Below are 16,606 nucleotides of genomic sequence, written 5' to 3' on the forward strand. Positions count from 1 at the left end.
TGATTGTTCTCTATTCGGATCAAATCGGGGTCAAATTTAGTAGAAAATACCCTCAAATTTACAGTCTTTTTTCTTTCTAAACAACTAATCGATCAAACGAAGCCCCAAAAACATCACTGGCAATTAAGTAATGAGCGAATCTCGTTAAAAATGTGATGGATTGCCCCGTACCACCTAATATCCGGGCCTTGAAAGCTGATTTATAGTACACAATTTTCTTTATATGGAGTAAGTTTTACAGACTGGGTTTAAAGCTGTGTCTGAAAGTGCTTTGGCATCGCTCCAGCCCATTGTTTGTGGCGCTGGAGTTGAACTTGATCAATAGGGCTGTAAAAACGTCTGCAGCGCAGACGACTGTTTAACTCTGCAGGCGCCGGTGTTTATTTGACCCGCTTGTCGTGCCTTGGGTGCGTCTCTAATGTGCGTGTGTGTGTGTGCGATGTGCAGGTGGTGGGCCTTTACCGTCTGTGTGGCTCCGCGGCTGTGAAGAAGGAGCTCCGGGAAGCCTTCGAGAGGGACAGTTATGGAGTGGAACTGTGCGAAAACACCTACCCCGACATCAACGTCATCACAGGTAAGGAGGGCGCTGCACCAGCACCAACGCCGTCGCTTAAAAGTTCGTTACTAAATTGGCCGTGAAATCTTCTGTTGTTGTTGTTGCTACTACAGCTTAAAGGAGAAGGCCTGGGCTGACTTAAATCTCAGTTTTTAGCACGTGAAGCTGCTGTTTAGTCGCACTTCTTTGTATGTGTAGTTGTTCTTGTGAGTGCAGTTTGGGTCAGTTGTTTTGTCAGAGCAACGATTCACTGAATCGTTTTGAGCGATTGCGTCACGCCCCCTTTAGCTCATCAAATCGACACATGGGGACTATATTTAGACGACCAAAAAGTACAGTTCTTTTGTCGACTACAGCCTTGATATTGGTGTCAACAATATACTATTGCATATACATTTAAAGGTGAAATACAGTATTCCAACTCGATTTTGATACTAAGGATAAAATTCAATGCTTTATTGTGGGGAGAAAAAAGACAGTAGAAAATAGAATGTAGTTTTTGAACCCAGATTTTGTAGATTTTGTAGTTTTATTAACGTTAGGTCGTCTTATACTAGTTCTGATATACATTGAGACTATTATAAATTGTTCAGAAAACGTCAAATGTTGTCCTATTCTTCAATAAATCAGTATTTTAGTTCTTATCAATTAGTATCTGGGTATTTTTTCTTCATCATCAGATTGAAGTGTCTGAAAAAAGGACACGTGTCGATTCTTTTCAACGCAGACCCTGGAGAATGGTTCAATAATTTCTATGAATCATTACTGTAGAATTGCATAAGTCTGTCGGGGTCGGGCATTCTTAACCAAAACACTTTGCCGGTCAAAGGTGAGGGCACTGCATGTTCCAGTATGGCACAAAGCAGCTCTGGTCTTGTGATGCGGGCGCTGCCTGGTAAAGACCTCGCTTTATATTACATAAGGGGTAAGCACAGAGGATTAGCTTATCCACAGAACGGTATGTAGTTTGATTCGTGACGGTTATTAAGAGCGAGCTCTGAAAAGGCACAAGATGTCACAAGTCACTTCTTGAGTCGTGGATTGTCCGGGAAACGGAATCAAAACTCGCAGATTTGACACAAAGCGAGCAACAAAAGTTTGCAAAACTATGTAGTACAATTTGAACTGTGCACGAAGCATTGATAGATCCTGTCAAAGTCAATCCAATGTCAACTGCGTGTATACATAAGCTATCAATGTTATATTTTTGTCTTTTATTGCTGTGGAATTGTAAAGTAACACTGCTTAAATACAGAATAAATATTTGGGGAAATTTAGAGCGTTACAGTTTGACAAACGTGGGCACATCTGCTTCAGTGCACAAAAAGCCTGTGTTCGTTGATCTTTTACCAGAAGCAAAACTCTTGACACACTCTAGACTCTAGACCAGGGGTGGGCAAACTACGGCCTGCGGGCCACATGTGGCCCGTTTGTCTTTATAATCTGGCCCGCCAAACTTTTTTTTTGCCCTCAGGCATCTGTCTGCACTTGTATCCTTAATACATTTGACGTGAAATGAATTAAATAATAGATAAAATAGCCTATATTTGACAGAAAAGTGATATTTTATTTGATATTTAATTTTTTTGATTTTTTTTTTCACACCAATGATCGTGGGCCGGCCCTCCACTACTTGCCTGGATTCGAATATGGCCCTCGGAGGAAAATAATTGCCCACCCCTGCTCTAAACTCTTTTCAGATCTTATCTTTTCAGATGTCGCTGTGAATAGGCCTGCCACGATAATTACTACATCGACGGAACAATTGATTTAGGAGCTCAATATTAATAGTAATAGTAATTGCCCTGTACGTTTGCTCTGTGCTAATGCTGAGATGTTTGCTATTATTGTTTGTAATACAATAACACTTGAGCTGTCGAGTGTTAAATACGGAACATCTACGACTAATGAGTGTTTAATCCTGTGCTAAGACCCCTGGCTCCACATACATCTGCTTTTCATTGGTTGCAGCTTACGTCTTTCAACAATATCGTACATTTTCATGACATTTACTTTCAATATTATCATTTCTTTCTCGTGATATTTTCTGCAGCAATGTTCCCTTCTTCAAAATGTGTTAATGTGACGAGCCTCGCTGTAAGAATGTATGTTTTTTTAATGTAATTTCAAGCCACAGAAACACGTGCAATGAATTAAATGACAGATTACTAACATACTATAGAACCAAATCCATTTTCACACAGTGCAGACTTAACTTTTTCAAACTATTCCTCCCAAGAGCAGTTCGAGTGTGCAGCCCGCTCCTGTTAATCTATCTACGGGCAAACGGAGATTAAGTATTGATCCGGGGGCGACGAACGTCCTTTTTCAAACGTGCCTGGACTGGTGCGGTCTCTGCAGATAGGTCAGAACGGCGCGGTGGTGAAAGCATACCTCCCGTCAGCGGCAGAGACCAGCGCCCCCGGGGGGAAGCCCACACATGCAGCCCCGTGCCATACATTCAGGCCATTCTTTCAGTCTGAGCCTTTGAGTTCAGACATGTTTCCTTAAGTTTCACGCTTGCAAAGGGATTATACTGTATCCAGTTTCCTGAACGCGACGCGATTGCGAAGATTAAATTATGTGTTTTGTACGAGCTCTGACGTGGAGCGGGTTGATTGAAACGCTTGTCCCGTGTCGTTCAAGTGCGTACGACGGGTTATTACTGTTTTCTCATTTTTACTTTATATATACCTGTTGTACATATTCATATACATGATTAATGTAGATGTAAATGATTAATGTACACCAATCAAGTAGGTATTTGGGGAGAAAACGTTGGAAAGATTCTGCAGAAAATTACAGGAAGTGACATCACACTAGCGACACTCATTCCAGTCAAAGTTAATGCATATTTTACACAAAGGAACAACTTTTTTCATTCTCTAAACATGAATTCAACAAAATAAAGTCGCTCTCATATATTATTTTTCAAATTTTGAAAAATGTGACATTAACCACTGTTTGCAGGGTAATTTCCTAGTGTGATGTCATCAATTACAAACAGGAAGTTAAATTATAAACCTAAAAAAATTTGCTATTCTGGGATTAAAAAAATATATAATTTTTAACAAAATTCTAAATATATTTATCTTAAGTGCATTTTAGTTCAATGAGTGGTCCAACCTGAGGCACTTTAACGTGCATCTTCTTTAACTTGCATCTTCCCTGTACACTAAATGAAAATAGACGCGGCGAGTTACAGCCCACCTTACGCTAAACAAATGGCTGTGTCACTACTGCATTGAGTAATCAGTCCAGCCAAGCGACAAATAGAGGGGGCGGGGATCGCGTCGCCCCCGAAAACGACTTGGTCATGATTTTTCCTCGCTGCTCTCCCACCGAAAAAGAGGAAGACCGCCGAAACCCCTGGGCATTGTGCGCGGCTGCTGTTGGTTTTGGGAAGAGGCCCTACACAGGCCTGGTCCGACCATGCCTGCTTTGATCGGCCTGCATTTGCACGGCCGGCCAAAGAACACAGTTAACAGTTGAGCGGCTGAGAAAAAAAGGCCCAGCACCAATGCGGATTGTTGGTTTTTGCTTTGCTGCCTAAATTTGCCCTGCCAAGCGGAGTTGCTGTTGCAGATGGAGCAGAGTAAGCAACTGAAGAGGAAAAGGGGGGAAGGGAGCAAGAGGTTTTGAACAAAAAATGTGTCCATCTGGGATTTAGCTACAAAATTGTTGGAAAAAGTTTCGTTTATGGGAAAAGTTCGACCCAGTAATGACGGAACCCTTTAACGGAAAATATCATGTAAGTTGTAGTTTGGATGGCTTTCCCTCTGTGAGCTGCATGTGCCCTCTCCTCTAAGAGCTAATAAGTGAACGGTGCACTGATGAGCCGAGAGCACTGGAGTGTCACACGCCTAATTTAAAAGCGGATGTAGTGAAAGGGATTACGGCGAGGTCAGAGTTCAATTCAGAGCTTGCAAAACACGTGTTCGCAAGTCCCTTTGTTTCAAGTCACAACTGAGAGGAAAGAAAGAGAGTTCCACAATGCAAAGCCACCCACTGTGACAAATCAAGACAAACATCGTTATCTTGAGCTGGTTTAGAGGAGTTACTGTGTGTGATGCTGTCTGGCTTTAGTACAACAGCGTGGTCAACGTTAATTCAAGTTTTTTTTAAATTATACTGAAGCAAAAGTTGTGAATTTCCTAATAACAGTTTCCCTGTTTATGGAAGAAATAATCCTTTAAAATCTGTCTAAATCTATTCTGGTAAAAAAAATAACAATACCAGCTGTAGTAATTGTTGTATCAGTGGTTGTTGGGTAGTATATAACATTATAAATAATAAGATAATGAGTATTAGTAGAGGTTGTTGCTGTAAAATAAGATCACAACAGGGGAATTTCAGGGTTGCAATGCCAAAGTACAAGAACAGTAACAGTAAGTTTAGTTGTTATTATTATTATTGTTAGTTATTACAATGCATTTATTTAGCAGTATTTAGTTACTGTTTGTGGGGCTGTCTGTTTTGTGACAAATGAATGGCCAAATTAACCTGAGAACACAATATTATTAAACCTCTCTTGTTTTTTGAGAATATTTGAGCATATAAAGATATATTTCATGTTTTTATTTTTTATTTATGGGAGAATTATCCTTCTAAAACTGGCCACTTGAAAATAAGTAGTAACAATACCAGTGGTAGTACTAGTACATTTTAAAGCAGTAGACGTAAAGTAGTAGCAGTGGCAATTCATATTTAACCTGAAATGTATTGTATATTGTATATTGTAATGGGAATTAGTCTTTGTTTCACCATAACATTGACAAAATACTTAATACATCAAACTTTACACTCAATGAATAAGTATTATAAAAAGGTCGCTGCATGACATTTAGCTATAATTAGGTTGTTGATTCAAACGTTGTGTAATGGAAGCTGACACAATAATGGATACGTAAAAGTAACAAGAGAACTTTTATTTGCCTTAAATGGAAAACGTAATCGCTGCCACACCAAAGCACAAGGAAAGTAAATGAATAGAGGCACAACAGTATATGAAGTAAGGAATCTGGGTACTTTTGCGGACATTAAACTACCCGTTACCCTCGTTTTCCACCCCTTCCCTCTCACCATTATTAGGCCCGAGCGCCACAAGCTGGCGAGAGGCCTATTAATCTCGTAAGGCCGTGCGAAGCACGGCTGCGAAAGTGCGCACGTAGTGCGCACGAAATCGAGCGCGAAGCGCTCGCCCACTTCCAAACACTCACTAACGCACTCCTCCACTCATGCACGCCCCGTGCATACTAATTAGTTGTAGGAAAATGGAACATTACCGTTGTAAACGGGCGAAGCCCGTGCAAAAGTTCGCACTAAACGAGCACTTTACATTGGGATGACGACCGCGAAGCGGTCGTCATCCCCATATAAAGCACTCATTTGCGCTAAGTAGCTCACGAATACGTTCCCCATCTCTTGCATGTTCCGTGCATATAAGCATGTAATGCAAAAATTGAACATTATTACTGTATAGAGGGCCAAAAACACAAAGTGGGCGGAGCCCACTCAAAATTATCGAAAGTACCCGTCAGTGACCAGGGACCCACACCATGAGGTAGGAAAGCGCGAGCGCTTTCCGAAAATGTATAGTTTATGATATTTGAAAAATGGGAAACATTGTTTTCGCATCGGAATATTATTCTTTCTTTCTTTCTTTCTTTCTTCTTCTCGGGACCAACCCCCCTATTTTTCACCCAGTGAACATTGACGAAAAGTCACAAAAATTTGCACACCTCTAAAAATCGTGCCTCTCTACATTCTGGCTATTTCCCTTTTCTAAAATAAAAAAAATTGGCGCGTCAGCGCCACCAAATGTACCAAAAATGCATTGAGAGATGGGAAATGACCCAAAAAAAATCTGATCGTAGAATCATGAAATTTGGCGCAGAGGTAGATGGTGACAAGAGAAGTAAAAAATATTATTACGGCAATGCCGTCCGCCCAACCAAATGTCGGCCATATTGCTTCAAAAATGGCTAAACATGACTTCGGAGTTTTTCCAAACGTCGTACTTTTACGAACTCCTCCCAGGGCGTTGGCCCTAAAAAGCTGAAATTTGGTGAAAATGCTACTGAGGAGTGGGACATCAAAAGTTATCCAAATTACATTGATACCTCTCACGGTCTCTGAGCGGCGAAGCCGCAAACTGTAGCTAGAATTTCAGAAATCTCCCATATTTAAAATTTCTGCCGTTTGCGCAGATAAAGTCCGAATTGCGTCAAATTAGAATCAGTTGTTAAACTCTTTGCCCTAAACCTACTTGAAGTGAAATAAATTCATTTGGCGCCACAGCGCCCCCTACAGATTTTATATGGAGGTTAAATGTTTAGTTTTGCGAAATTATATGAAATTTGACACACAACTCAATTTTAGCATCCCCATCAAAAAAGTCAATGACTCATGTCATAATTGTTATGGCGTTGCCGTAACGATGACCGAAACCTTTCATGTTTACACTTTAGACTTTCACAAACTCCTCCCAGGGCGTCAGCCCTATTAACCTGAAATTTGGTGAGACTCATCTTCAAGACCATCAAAAGTTATCCACATTTTCATTCAAAGAGTCACGGTGTCTGTGCGGCAAAGCCGCACATTTTGCCAAGAATTCAAAATAAAATAGCTTTTTGATGGTAAAACAAAGGGGAGAAGATGTGACAGCGTCACAGATTCAGCAGTAGGCGTAATAAAAGGACAATTAGGGCTCCTCTTGCGGCGTGGCGGCGGCGTGGCGGCGGCGTGGCGGCGGCGTGGCGAGGGCCGATCATTGCCGCTTGCGGCTATATTTATTATTATTGTTCCTACTTTGCTTTGGTTCCTTCACTTCTCGTGCCTTTTCCACGTCTCGACCTTCACCACGGCTCCTCCACTGAAGACATGGAAAGTCATTAACAAGTGCCCCCTTTGTTGCCGAACAAACACAGATGGTATTTGGCTCACGCACGGTCGGGGGGATTAGCTGAACCCTGCCCGGGCCGAGGAGACACGGGCGGGACCATTGCCCCCTGTGCGCCGTGACAGAAAAGGTGTCTGTGGGTGTGTTTCTGAACATAGTTTGTGAACTGTAATTTGTCCAGGCCGAGAGGTGGTCCGTTTGGTATGAAGGGTCTTTGCGCGTTATGTTTTACGATAGGGTGATGTATAATGCAATGTCAGTCATGTTAAAGGTTCTTATTTAAAACTGTTGGGAGTAAATAAGTAACTTTTGAATATCTTTATCTGTTTTACAAGATACAGAAAGTTAAAAAAAAAAAATTATATTGCAAAAACTCACAAAATGCATAATAGAGAAGAAAAAAAACTACAATTTATAAGTCGCACTGGAGTATAAGTCGCATGTTTGGGGGGAATGTATTTGATAAAATCCAAGACCAAGAGCTGACATTCCATCTTGAAATGCATTTTAAAATAGATGAGAGAACATGGTGAATAGGTGTACGTATGCTAACGCTAACACCTTCAGCTACATGACGCACAGACAATGAACTGTGGTAAGTGTCTGGTATGTTAACGTAACATATTAACAGTTATTCAGATAACTATAGCATAAAGAACATGCTAACAAGTTTACCAAAGCATCAGTTTTACCCCAAATCACTAAATCCATTGAATTCTTCTTCCTCTGTGTCACTTCCAAACAACTCCACAAACTCCAGAGGTAGAGGGAGTTCAGATTCTTCTTCTGCGTCGCTTAGAGACTAGAGCGCCCTCTTGTGGTTGTCAGTGTGAAAATAATCAACACGTGAAATGCGGTTGCCTGTGTGAAAATAGCGAATAATATCACATACAAATCGCTCCGGAGTATAAGTCGCACCCCGGCCAAAACTATGTACAAAGTCCGGAAGGTACGGTAAACATTTTTCAGTGGCTACAATCTTTCCCAGTGACACTACAGATTCTAATTTAAGATGCTTTTCTGAATCATTCCCAGACCTCAGAGCTGAGTCTGAAATAGCTCCAGCTCAGTTAAGCACCGATGCACATGGAACACTTCCTATTCTTTTTTTAATGTCAACAAAATTGTCCCACAACGGAGACAATTCACAAACTAGGAACTTGTTTCGGCAATAAGGTGCAACCCATGGATGCGACAACAACAACAATAATAATGATAATAATAATACTAACATTGAAAATAAGGCAATAATAAAAAAGATGGGTTAAATAAATAAGATGAAAAAATAGACTTATACTAAATACTTTGCAACAGCTTAGAACAGAGTAAAAATGTATTTAAAATGTACTTTTATATTATCAGGTACATCATTAAGAACTAATTGACCAGGTAATTGAACTGGAGACGCATTTACAGAGCTTAAGTTGTTCACTTCGAGGCTCATGTCTTGGTTAAAATCAAACCAAAGTTGTTCAGAACTGTAATGATTGCATTATGTGTTTATGTGTTTGAGAAGTTTTGAAATGTTTAAACTGCACTGTTGTAAATATGGGTTTAAAGATTGTGCTTTCATAACTATTTGAACTGTAAAAAACATGTGTTGGGAAAAGCCACACCAGGGACGACAGGTGAGAATTAGCACTAGCTTTACTAAATGTAGCTTGTAATTATATTTGACTGTGTTGATCCTGTAAAAAATAAAAAATATAAATCATAATAACATAATCATATTTATAATGCTGGCCTGGTTAAGTCAAACAAGTCCAATTTAGAACGTAGCACAATATACTTTTGCATTTGTACACATTTAATTATAATATATTGTTCATTATTGAAATATTTAGCAGTAAATTTAAATGTAATATGCACTGATTAGTAGAGATGTCATCAATAATCGTGACAACAAAGAAATAATAATTGACAATTATAGAATCAAAATGTATTATTTTTTAATTCAATCTATAGTTCAAAAATATACTTCTAAATGTAAAGTCTGGCTGTTTTTGTCTCATTAACTTGATTTTGTTGTTGAGAAAGTTTGATTTCATAAAGTTGGAGGAATAGTAGCATGTCAGAAAATGGGAATTTATGAATTAAATCAGTGTTCATGTTCTCAGTAATGAATAGTAGTCAAATTGTCATCAAATTGTGATTTTACTGTAAAATTCCATCCTAAGCTTTTTTTTTTAAATCTAATCGTTTGACAATAATTAATTCATGACATGTTTGGTTTGCCTAAAATGTGTCGGGGCGGGAGCTGCACAGGCGCTGGTGCTGAGCGAGGGGAAGAGCGGGGCATGGGGGGGGGCGGGGGAGCAGGGCGGGTGGACGTGTGGGACGGGACAGGGAGGGGCAGCAGGCATGAACAGACCCCCGTTTGTTCCCCGGGCGAGGCAGGACCGCGGCGCGCACAAGAGGACTGACCCTCAGCTTTGTTTGAACAAGAGGTCAGAGGGCAGAGCTGTGCCCCAGTGCATTGTGTGCCTTGTAGTGTTTGGTGGCACATTTGGAACTGTCAAGTGAATGGGGAAAATGTTTACATCCACGTAGTTTGTAAGTGTAATTGGTTATTGTTATCAGGGGTGGGCGGATTTGTGAGTTATTTGGCAAAATCGGGGGCTATGTTTGTTGCACTGTACGTAATCTTAATATAGATTATGTTAATGTAAAGTATATGTATCAATATCCATACAAGTAGGAACCAATTTAAACCTGTTGCATTAAGGGATAGGCTTGAGAATAAAAGTTTAGATTTATATTAAAGGTGTTTTGTATTGCATTAGTTCACTGTTTAGACCAACTTTTTCCCTTTCCTGTTTTTTACTTAAGGTGCATTCACACTTGCACAAATCACCACATCTAAACTGGGACTAAACTGGGACAAAACCCAGAACTAAATCTTACTAGACCAGGACTAAACCAGGACTAGAACACGACCAAACAAAGTCTGCATTTGGATTCAAACTGGACTAAGACTAGGCCCAAAAAGGTCTAGTGTGAATGCATATTGATATAGTTTAGTCTAGTTTTAGCATGTAGCATGTAGCAGCTCCTGGAATAGATTTTTGACAGCCCTAATATGCAGCAGGTGTTTGTGTCGCGGGCCAAGCTTCAGTATGCCACGGCCAACGCGCACAGTGTGTCACGGCGTCTGTTGTGCACCTGCAGCGCCGCACACCTGCTCAGTCTGACCTTGTGCGGATTTGTGTGACTCACACTCCGGGCCTGTGTGCACCAGGAGTCAAAGCACCAAACACAATCAGTGACTCATGCAGGCTAATGATTTACATGGAACTGGCTTCTTCCCACTCCTGACCCGAGCACTACACTGCACTTGAAGTCATGCACGTGCGAAATGTTGTAATGCAGTAATGCAGTGAAGGAGTACTGTAGTAAAGTACTGTGGTAATGCAGTAATGTAGTGAAGGAGTACTGTGGTAATGCAGTAATGTAGTGAAGGAGTACTGTAGTAATGCAGTAATGTAGTGAAGGAGTACTGTGGTAATGCAGTAATGTAGTGAAGGAGTACTGAAGTAATGCAGTAATGTAGTGAAGGAGTACTGTAGTAATGCAGTAATGTAGTGAAGGAGTACTGTGGTAATGCAGTAATGTAGTGAAGGAGTACTGTAGTAATGCAGTAATGTAGTGAAGGGGTACTGTGGTAATGCAGTAATGTAGTGAAGGAGTACTGTGGTAATGCAGTAATGTAGTGAAGGAGTACTGAAGTAATGCTGTAATGTAGTGAAGGAGTACTGTAGTAATGCAGTAATGTAGTGAAGGAGTACTGTAGTAATGCAGTAATGTAGTGAAGGAGTACTGTAGTAATGCAGTAATGTAGTGAAGGAGTACTGTAGTAATGCAGTAATGTAGTGAAGGAGTACTGTGGTAATGCAGTAATGTAGTGAAGGAGTACTGTAGTAATGCAGTAATGTAGTGAAGGAGTACTGTGGTAATGCAGTAATGTAGTGAAGGAGTACTGTGGTAATGCAGTAATGTAGTGAAGGAGTACTGAAGTAATGCAGTAATGTAGTGAAGGAGTACTGTAGTAATGCAGTAATGTAGTGAAGGAGTACTGTAGTAATGCAGTAATGTAGTGAAGGAGTACTGTAGTAATGCAGTAATGTAGTGAAGGAGTACTGTAGTAATGCAGTAATGTAGTGAAGGAGTACTGTGGTAATGCAGTAATGTAGTGAAGGAGTACTGTGGTAATGCAGTAATGTAGTGAAGGAGTACTGTAGTAATGCAGTAATGTAGTGAAGGAGTACTGTAGTAATGCAGTAATGTAGTGAAGGAGTACTGAAGTAATGCAGTAATGTAGTGAAGGAGTACTGTGGTAATGCAGTAATGTAGTGAAGGAGTACTGAAGTAATGCAGTAATGTAGTGAAGGAGTACTGTAGTAATGCAGTAATGTAGTGAAGGAGTACTGTGGTAATGCAGTAATGTAGTGAAGGAGTACTGTAGTAATGCAGTAATATAGTGAAGGAGTACTGTGGTAATGCAGTAATGTAGTGAAGGAGTACTGTGGTAATGCAGTAATGTAATAATAATAATAATAATAACTTTTATTTATATAGCGCTTTTCAGTGACCCAAAGACGCTGATGTAGTGAAGGAGTACTGAAGTAATGCAGTAATGTAGTGAAGGAGTACTGAAGTAATGCAGTAATGCAGTGAAGGAGTACTGCAGTAATGCAGTAATGTAGTGAAGGAGTACTGTAGTAATGCAGTAATGTAGTGAAGGAGTACTGAAGTAATGCAGTAATGTAGTGAAGGAGTACTGAAGTAATGCAGTAATGCAGTGAAGGAGTACTGTAGTAATGCAGTAATGCAGTGAAGGAGTACTGTAGTAATGCAGTAATGTAGTGAAGGAGTACTGAAGTAATGCAGTAATGCAGTGAAGGAGTACTGTAGTAATGCAGTAATGTTGTGAAGGAGTACTGAAGTAATGCAGTAATGTAGTAATGTAGGCTGTGGTTGCACTATTGTCATGTGAGAAAGGGGGGAATTGTTTCAGATTATTATTTTTTTATTTTATTAAAAAAAAAAAATTAAAGTAGAGAGTAGAACAAATAAATAATAATAATAAAATAGATAATGAAAAATAATCACAAAAGTACGCCTGAAAAACATAAATAAAGGCAAATTAAGGCACAGCAAGTCCAACAGTGTTTCACATTTGAAAAGAAAATGTAATATTATCTGAATAAAAACATTATTTGTCGTACATTTTGATTCTTTTTGGACAATTTTAGACATCAATATCATCAAAACCAGAAAATAGAATAGTAATTGCAAAATTGCAAATTAGGAGTGTGACACAAAGGGAGATGTTTAAAGGTGCACTATGTAACTTTCTGGAGGAGATATTATCGATATATTATTGCTTTGCCTGAGTTGATCCACAGTATGGCATTAAACGTATCTCTCTTTAGAGACAAGCAGTAATACCTCCATGGAGACAAGGCTCAATCCACAAGTTTCAGAAATAATTCATGTTTTTCCAATGTTTGTTTCAGCAATAAAACCACATGTAATTAAGTTAAAGCAATATAGATGCATTTAGTGACTATAAATATGAATATGGGAGTATGAAATGTCTTTTACACCTCTTTTATAACTCTTTGATTGTTTTATTCTTAGATTATATCCTTGTATCTTAGTGTTGGAGTTTATATATATGTGTTTTATCTATTTTCTGATCTTGTGATTGACGTAATCCTCCTGCCAAGTCAATCTTTATTAAATCTAAATGTTCCATGGAAAAGCAATAGTCAAAAATCTCCATGGAGACAAGCAGGTAGTGGCCACCTGAAAAGTATTCATTTACAGATTTATTTTAAAGGCCTGTCTATCTGCAAGAACTGTATTACCGGTAATTTAAAGCCATATTTTTGTAGTTTTTCAGAAGGAACTAAAGATGAAATCAACAATTGTGACCAATATTTATTTTTATTTTATTTTTATTTGTATTTATTAGTTGCACAACCCAGATTTAAATGTAGTACATGTTTAAATGTATGTTATTGTAATGATTCTTTCTGTCCATTTACCTCACGGGCTTAAAACTGCAAATCGTATGTGGTTTTAAACATACCAGATGCCCTTCCCTACAAACGCAAGGGGGATAAGGCACAGAAATATGTATTGAAAGTCATATGTTTTTAGTAAAGTACAATAACGTTGTCCTGAAACGTACTCTTAACAAGAATGCCATTCCATTTGTCAGCTAAAGATAAAACATAAGGTTTGAGATGCTTCCAGGCAAACCGTTTCCTGGCGATGAAGTGTGCTGATCATTTTTCATCATCGGAGGAAAGTTGAAGCAAAGATTGACATCAGGAAGCCGCAAGATATTCATAAAGATGTCTGCGAAATCATTTTTACAAATCAAGCGGCTGCTTTTCTCCCCAAAATGATCAAGATATGAGAAAATGCTGGCACACGACAGCCGATTATAGCGTGAAGCGTAGTTGTGAAGGTATAAAGGAGACAAATAATTCAAAATTATAATATAACACAAGCTGCCATACTTCCCCCAGCGTAGTTGCTCCTAGGGCAGTGTAGCTGGACAACTGTAGGTTTTAATTTCTGTTCCTAACTGGCCTGACCATAAGTGATTTCAAAGAGGAACGTTTTAAGCCTGGTCTTAAATGAAGAGACTGTGTCGGCCTCTTTAACATGGACAGGAGCTGATTCCATAACACAGGAGCTTGGTGGCTAAACGCTCCACCTCCTACTGTGCTTTTAGAGACTCTTGTGACCACCAGAATGCCAGCAAGAGCTCTTTTTGGATGATATGGTACAATGACCATGTAATTTATGGCTAAGTCAGGAGTAGGATTTTGAATTGATTGATTTTAAACTCGACAGGGAGCCAGTGAAGAGACTCTAGCACCAGCGTAATGTGCTCTCTTCTCTACATTCCTGTTAGCAATCTTTGGAACCAGTTTTTATGGAGCTTTTAGGACACGCTGTGAGTAGGGAGTTACAGTAGTCTAATCTACTTGTAACAAATGCATGGATGGTTTTTCAGCATCGATTTTAGGCAAGAGTCTCGCAGACGTTTAGGGCCAAGTACAATTACCTCAGGATTAAGAGGCAGATAATTAAGTTTCATCTAAAATTCAGGTGTCCGGCAACAAACACAAACACAAACACAAACATGTATATTGTATAGTGAGTATCTTGTAAGCGCAGCACTTTGAGACAAAATGATGCATGTGAATACTAACAATGTACCAACAATGTACCAATTTGAACCCTTTCTTTTGTGCTTTTTTGTGTAATGCAGCTTCAAGTCATTTTCGAGAAATACTGACACAATAACAATGAACATTATGTAAAAATAAGGCGATTGTTTATCACTTAATGCCAGAAGAAGTACAATCTGTCTTCTTTATTACTAACAGCAGGGACAGTGCATGTTGTGTGTGCGTTTGGCATTAGACTACGACCCCGCTGACTGGAGCTGTCCGTTTGCTCAGTGCAGGGCGGGCGGGCGGGCGGGGGGGAAAGTCTTTGGCATGTCGTTTCCTTATTCAGAGGCACCACTCACTCTCCCAGGAATGCGCCGTCATATCAGCCAGTGCGAGCGGGTGCGAGCGGGTGCGAGCCGGCGTTGAAATCCAAACTGCAGTTGTCACCGAACACTTTTCAACCGCTAATTATTGATGCTTTGTGCGTTGACCTGTTATCATGTACCGTAGTAACAACCACTGCATGTTATGTTGTTGTCGCCTAAAGAGCTACTGCGAGGAAACATTATGTGGCACTGAAATAGCTCTCCTACTAAGTGAGGCTGCAAAAACACTTTACGATAAAAGTGTGTGAAAGCTGCTTTGGCGCTTCACTTGATCTTCTGATAACATTTAGTTTGTTTTGAGTGTGAGGCTAATGATAATCCGAGCCTTGTAATTTAACACTAGACTAAATATGTTTGCTTTCTCTGACTAATCCTGTGTTTAAAGTCAACATTTTTGTAAAGAGGCCTTTAACAATAATTAAGAATATCAACTTCAATAAACGACAGAAGGAACTATATTTTTACAGGTCAATCTTTATAGTACATCATGTTTTTCTTCAGTATCATTTGAAATATTATCACACTTTTACACACTTTATTTTGTACAGTTTGTTTTTATTTAGTTCTATGTTTTGTATTGCCTTGATTTTATTGTGAAGCACTTCGGTCACTTTGAGTGTTGTAAAGGGCTCTATAAATAAAGGTTGATTGATTGATTGATTTTAGTCATTGAATTGCGTTTCTTTGCATATTTGTGTATATTCTTTGTATATCAGAGCTCATGTTTATGTTTTTTTTGGAAAAGAATTTACTGGGGTGTTTATGCAGTAGGCAGGGTTTGAAATATCAGTGGCATAAATCAGTCTTCTGTACTAATGTTTAAAGAAATAATATGTTGTGCTTGAAACGATTTTATCATGACGCAGGCGCTCTTGTGAAGCTCTCGTTTGTGTGAAATGGCGGGTGTTTTTAGTCAAGTAAATGTGTTAGGGCTGCTTTTAAAAACAGATTAGAGGCTGATTAGGATTAAACTGTGAGCGCGTTAAAGTGAGCTCTGTGTTCTCTGCTCTGAGGATTATTGAGATCCTCACTGTTGCCCACTCGAAATAGCAGAATAGCGTGGAGTGAAACGGAAAACTCCTCAAGATAACACAAGATACATTAACTCATTTTTGGTATCGTATTTTCCGGACTATAAGTCGCACCAGCCAATAAATGTATAATAGAGAAGAAAAAAACATATCTAAGGAGTATAAGTCGCGTTTTTGGGTGAAATTTATCACTAAATCACTAGATCAATGGAATTCTTCTTCCTCTGTGTCACTTCTAAACAACTTCGCAAACTCCGGAGGTAGAGGAAGTGCAGATTCTTCTTCTGCGTCGCATAGAGCCGAGAGTGCCCTCTTGTGGTTGGCAGTGTGAAAATAATCAACATGTGAAATGCGGTTGCCAGTGTAAAAATAACGTATAACATCACATATAAGTCGCTCTGGAGTATGAATCGCACCCTGGCCAAAACTATGGAAAAAAGGTGCGACTTGTCTGGAAAATACGGTACTTTTTATTGACAGAATATTGCGTTCCAAAATGGTTTCTAGTTCCAGATACTTCAAGGCGAAAGGATTGT

General features: G+C 39.4%; 1 protein-coding gene across 1 annotated transcript in view; it reads left to right on the plus strand.

Annotated features, from left to right (window-relative positions):
* syde2 (synapse defective 1, Rho GTPase, homolog 2 (C. elegans)) overlaps window positions 1-16,606 on the plus strand; it is a 75,913-nt gene that overhangs the window by 44,473 nt on the left and 14,834 nt on the right. The window contains exon 6 of the mRNA XM_072438060.1: window positions 448-574. Within this exon, the coding sequence (XP_072294161.1) occupies window positions 448-574 (127 nt within the window). The remainder of the gene's footprint in view (window positions 1-447; window positions 575-16,606) is intronic.

Source organism: Eucyclogobius newberryi, unplaced genomic scaffold, assembly GCF_026437365.1.
Source record: "Eucyclogobius newberryi isolate DKJ021-1_F unplaced genomic scaffold, fEucNew1.0.hap1 SCAF_9, whole genome shotgun sequence".
NCBI classification, from domain to species: Eukaryota; Metazoa; Chordata; class Actinopteri; order Gobiiformes; family Gobiidae; genus Eucyclogobius; species Eucyclogobius newberryi.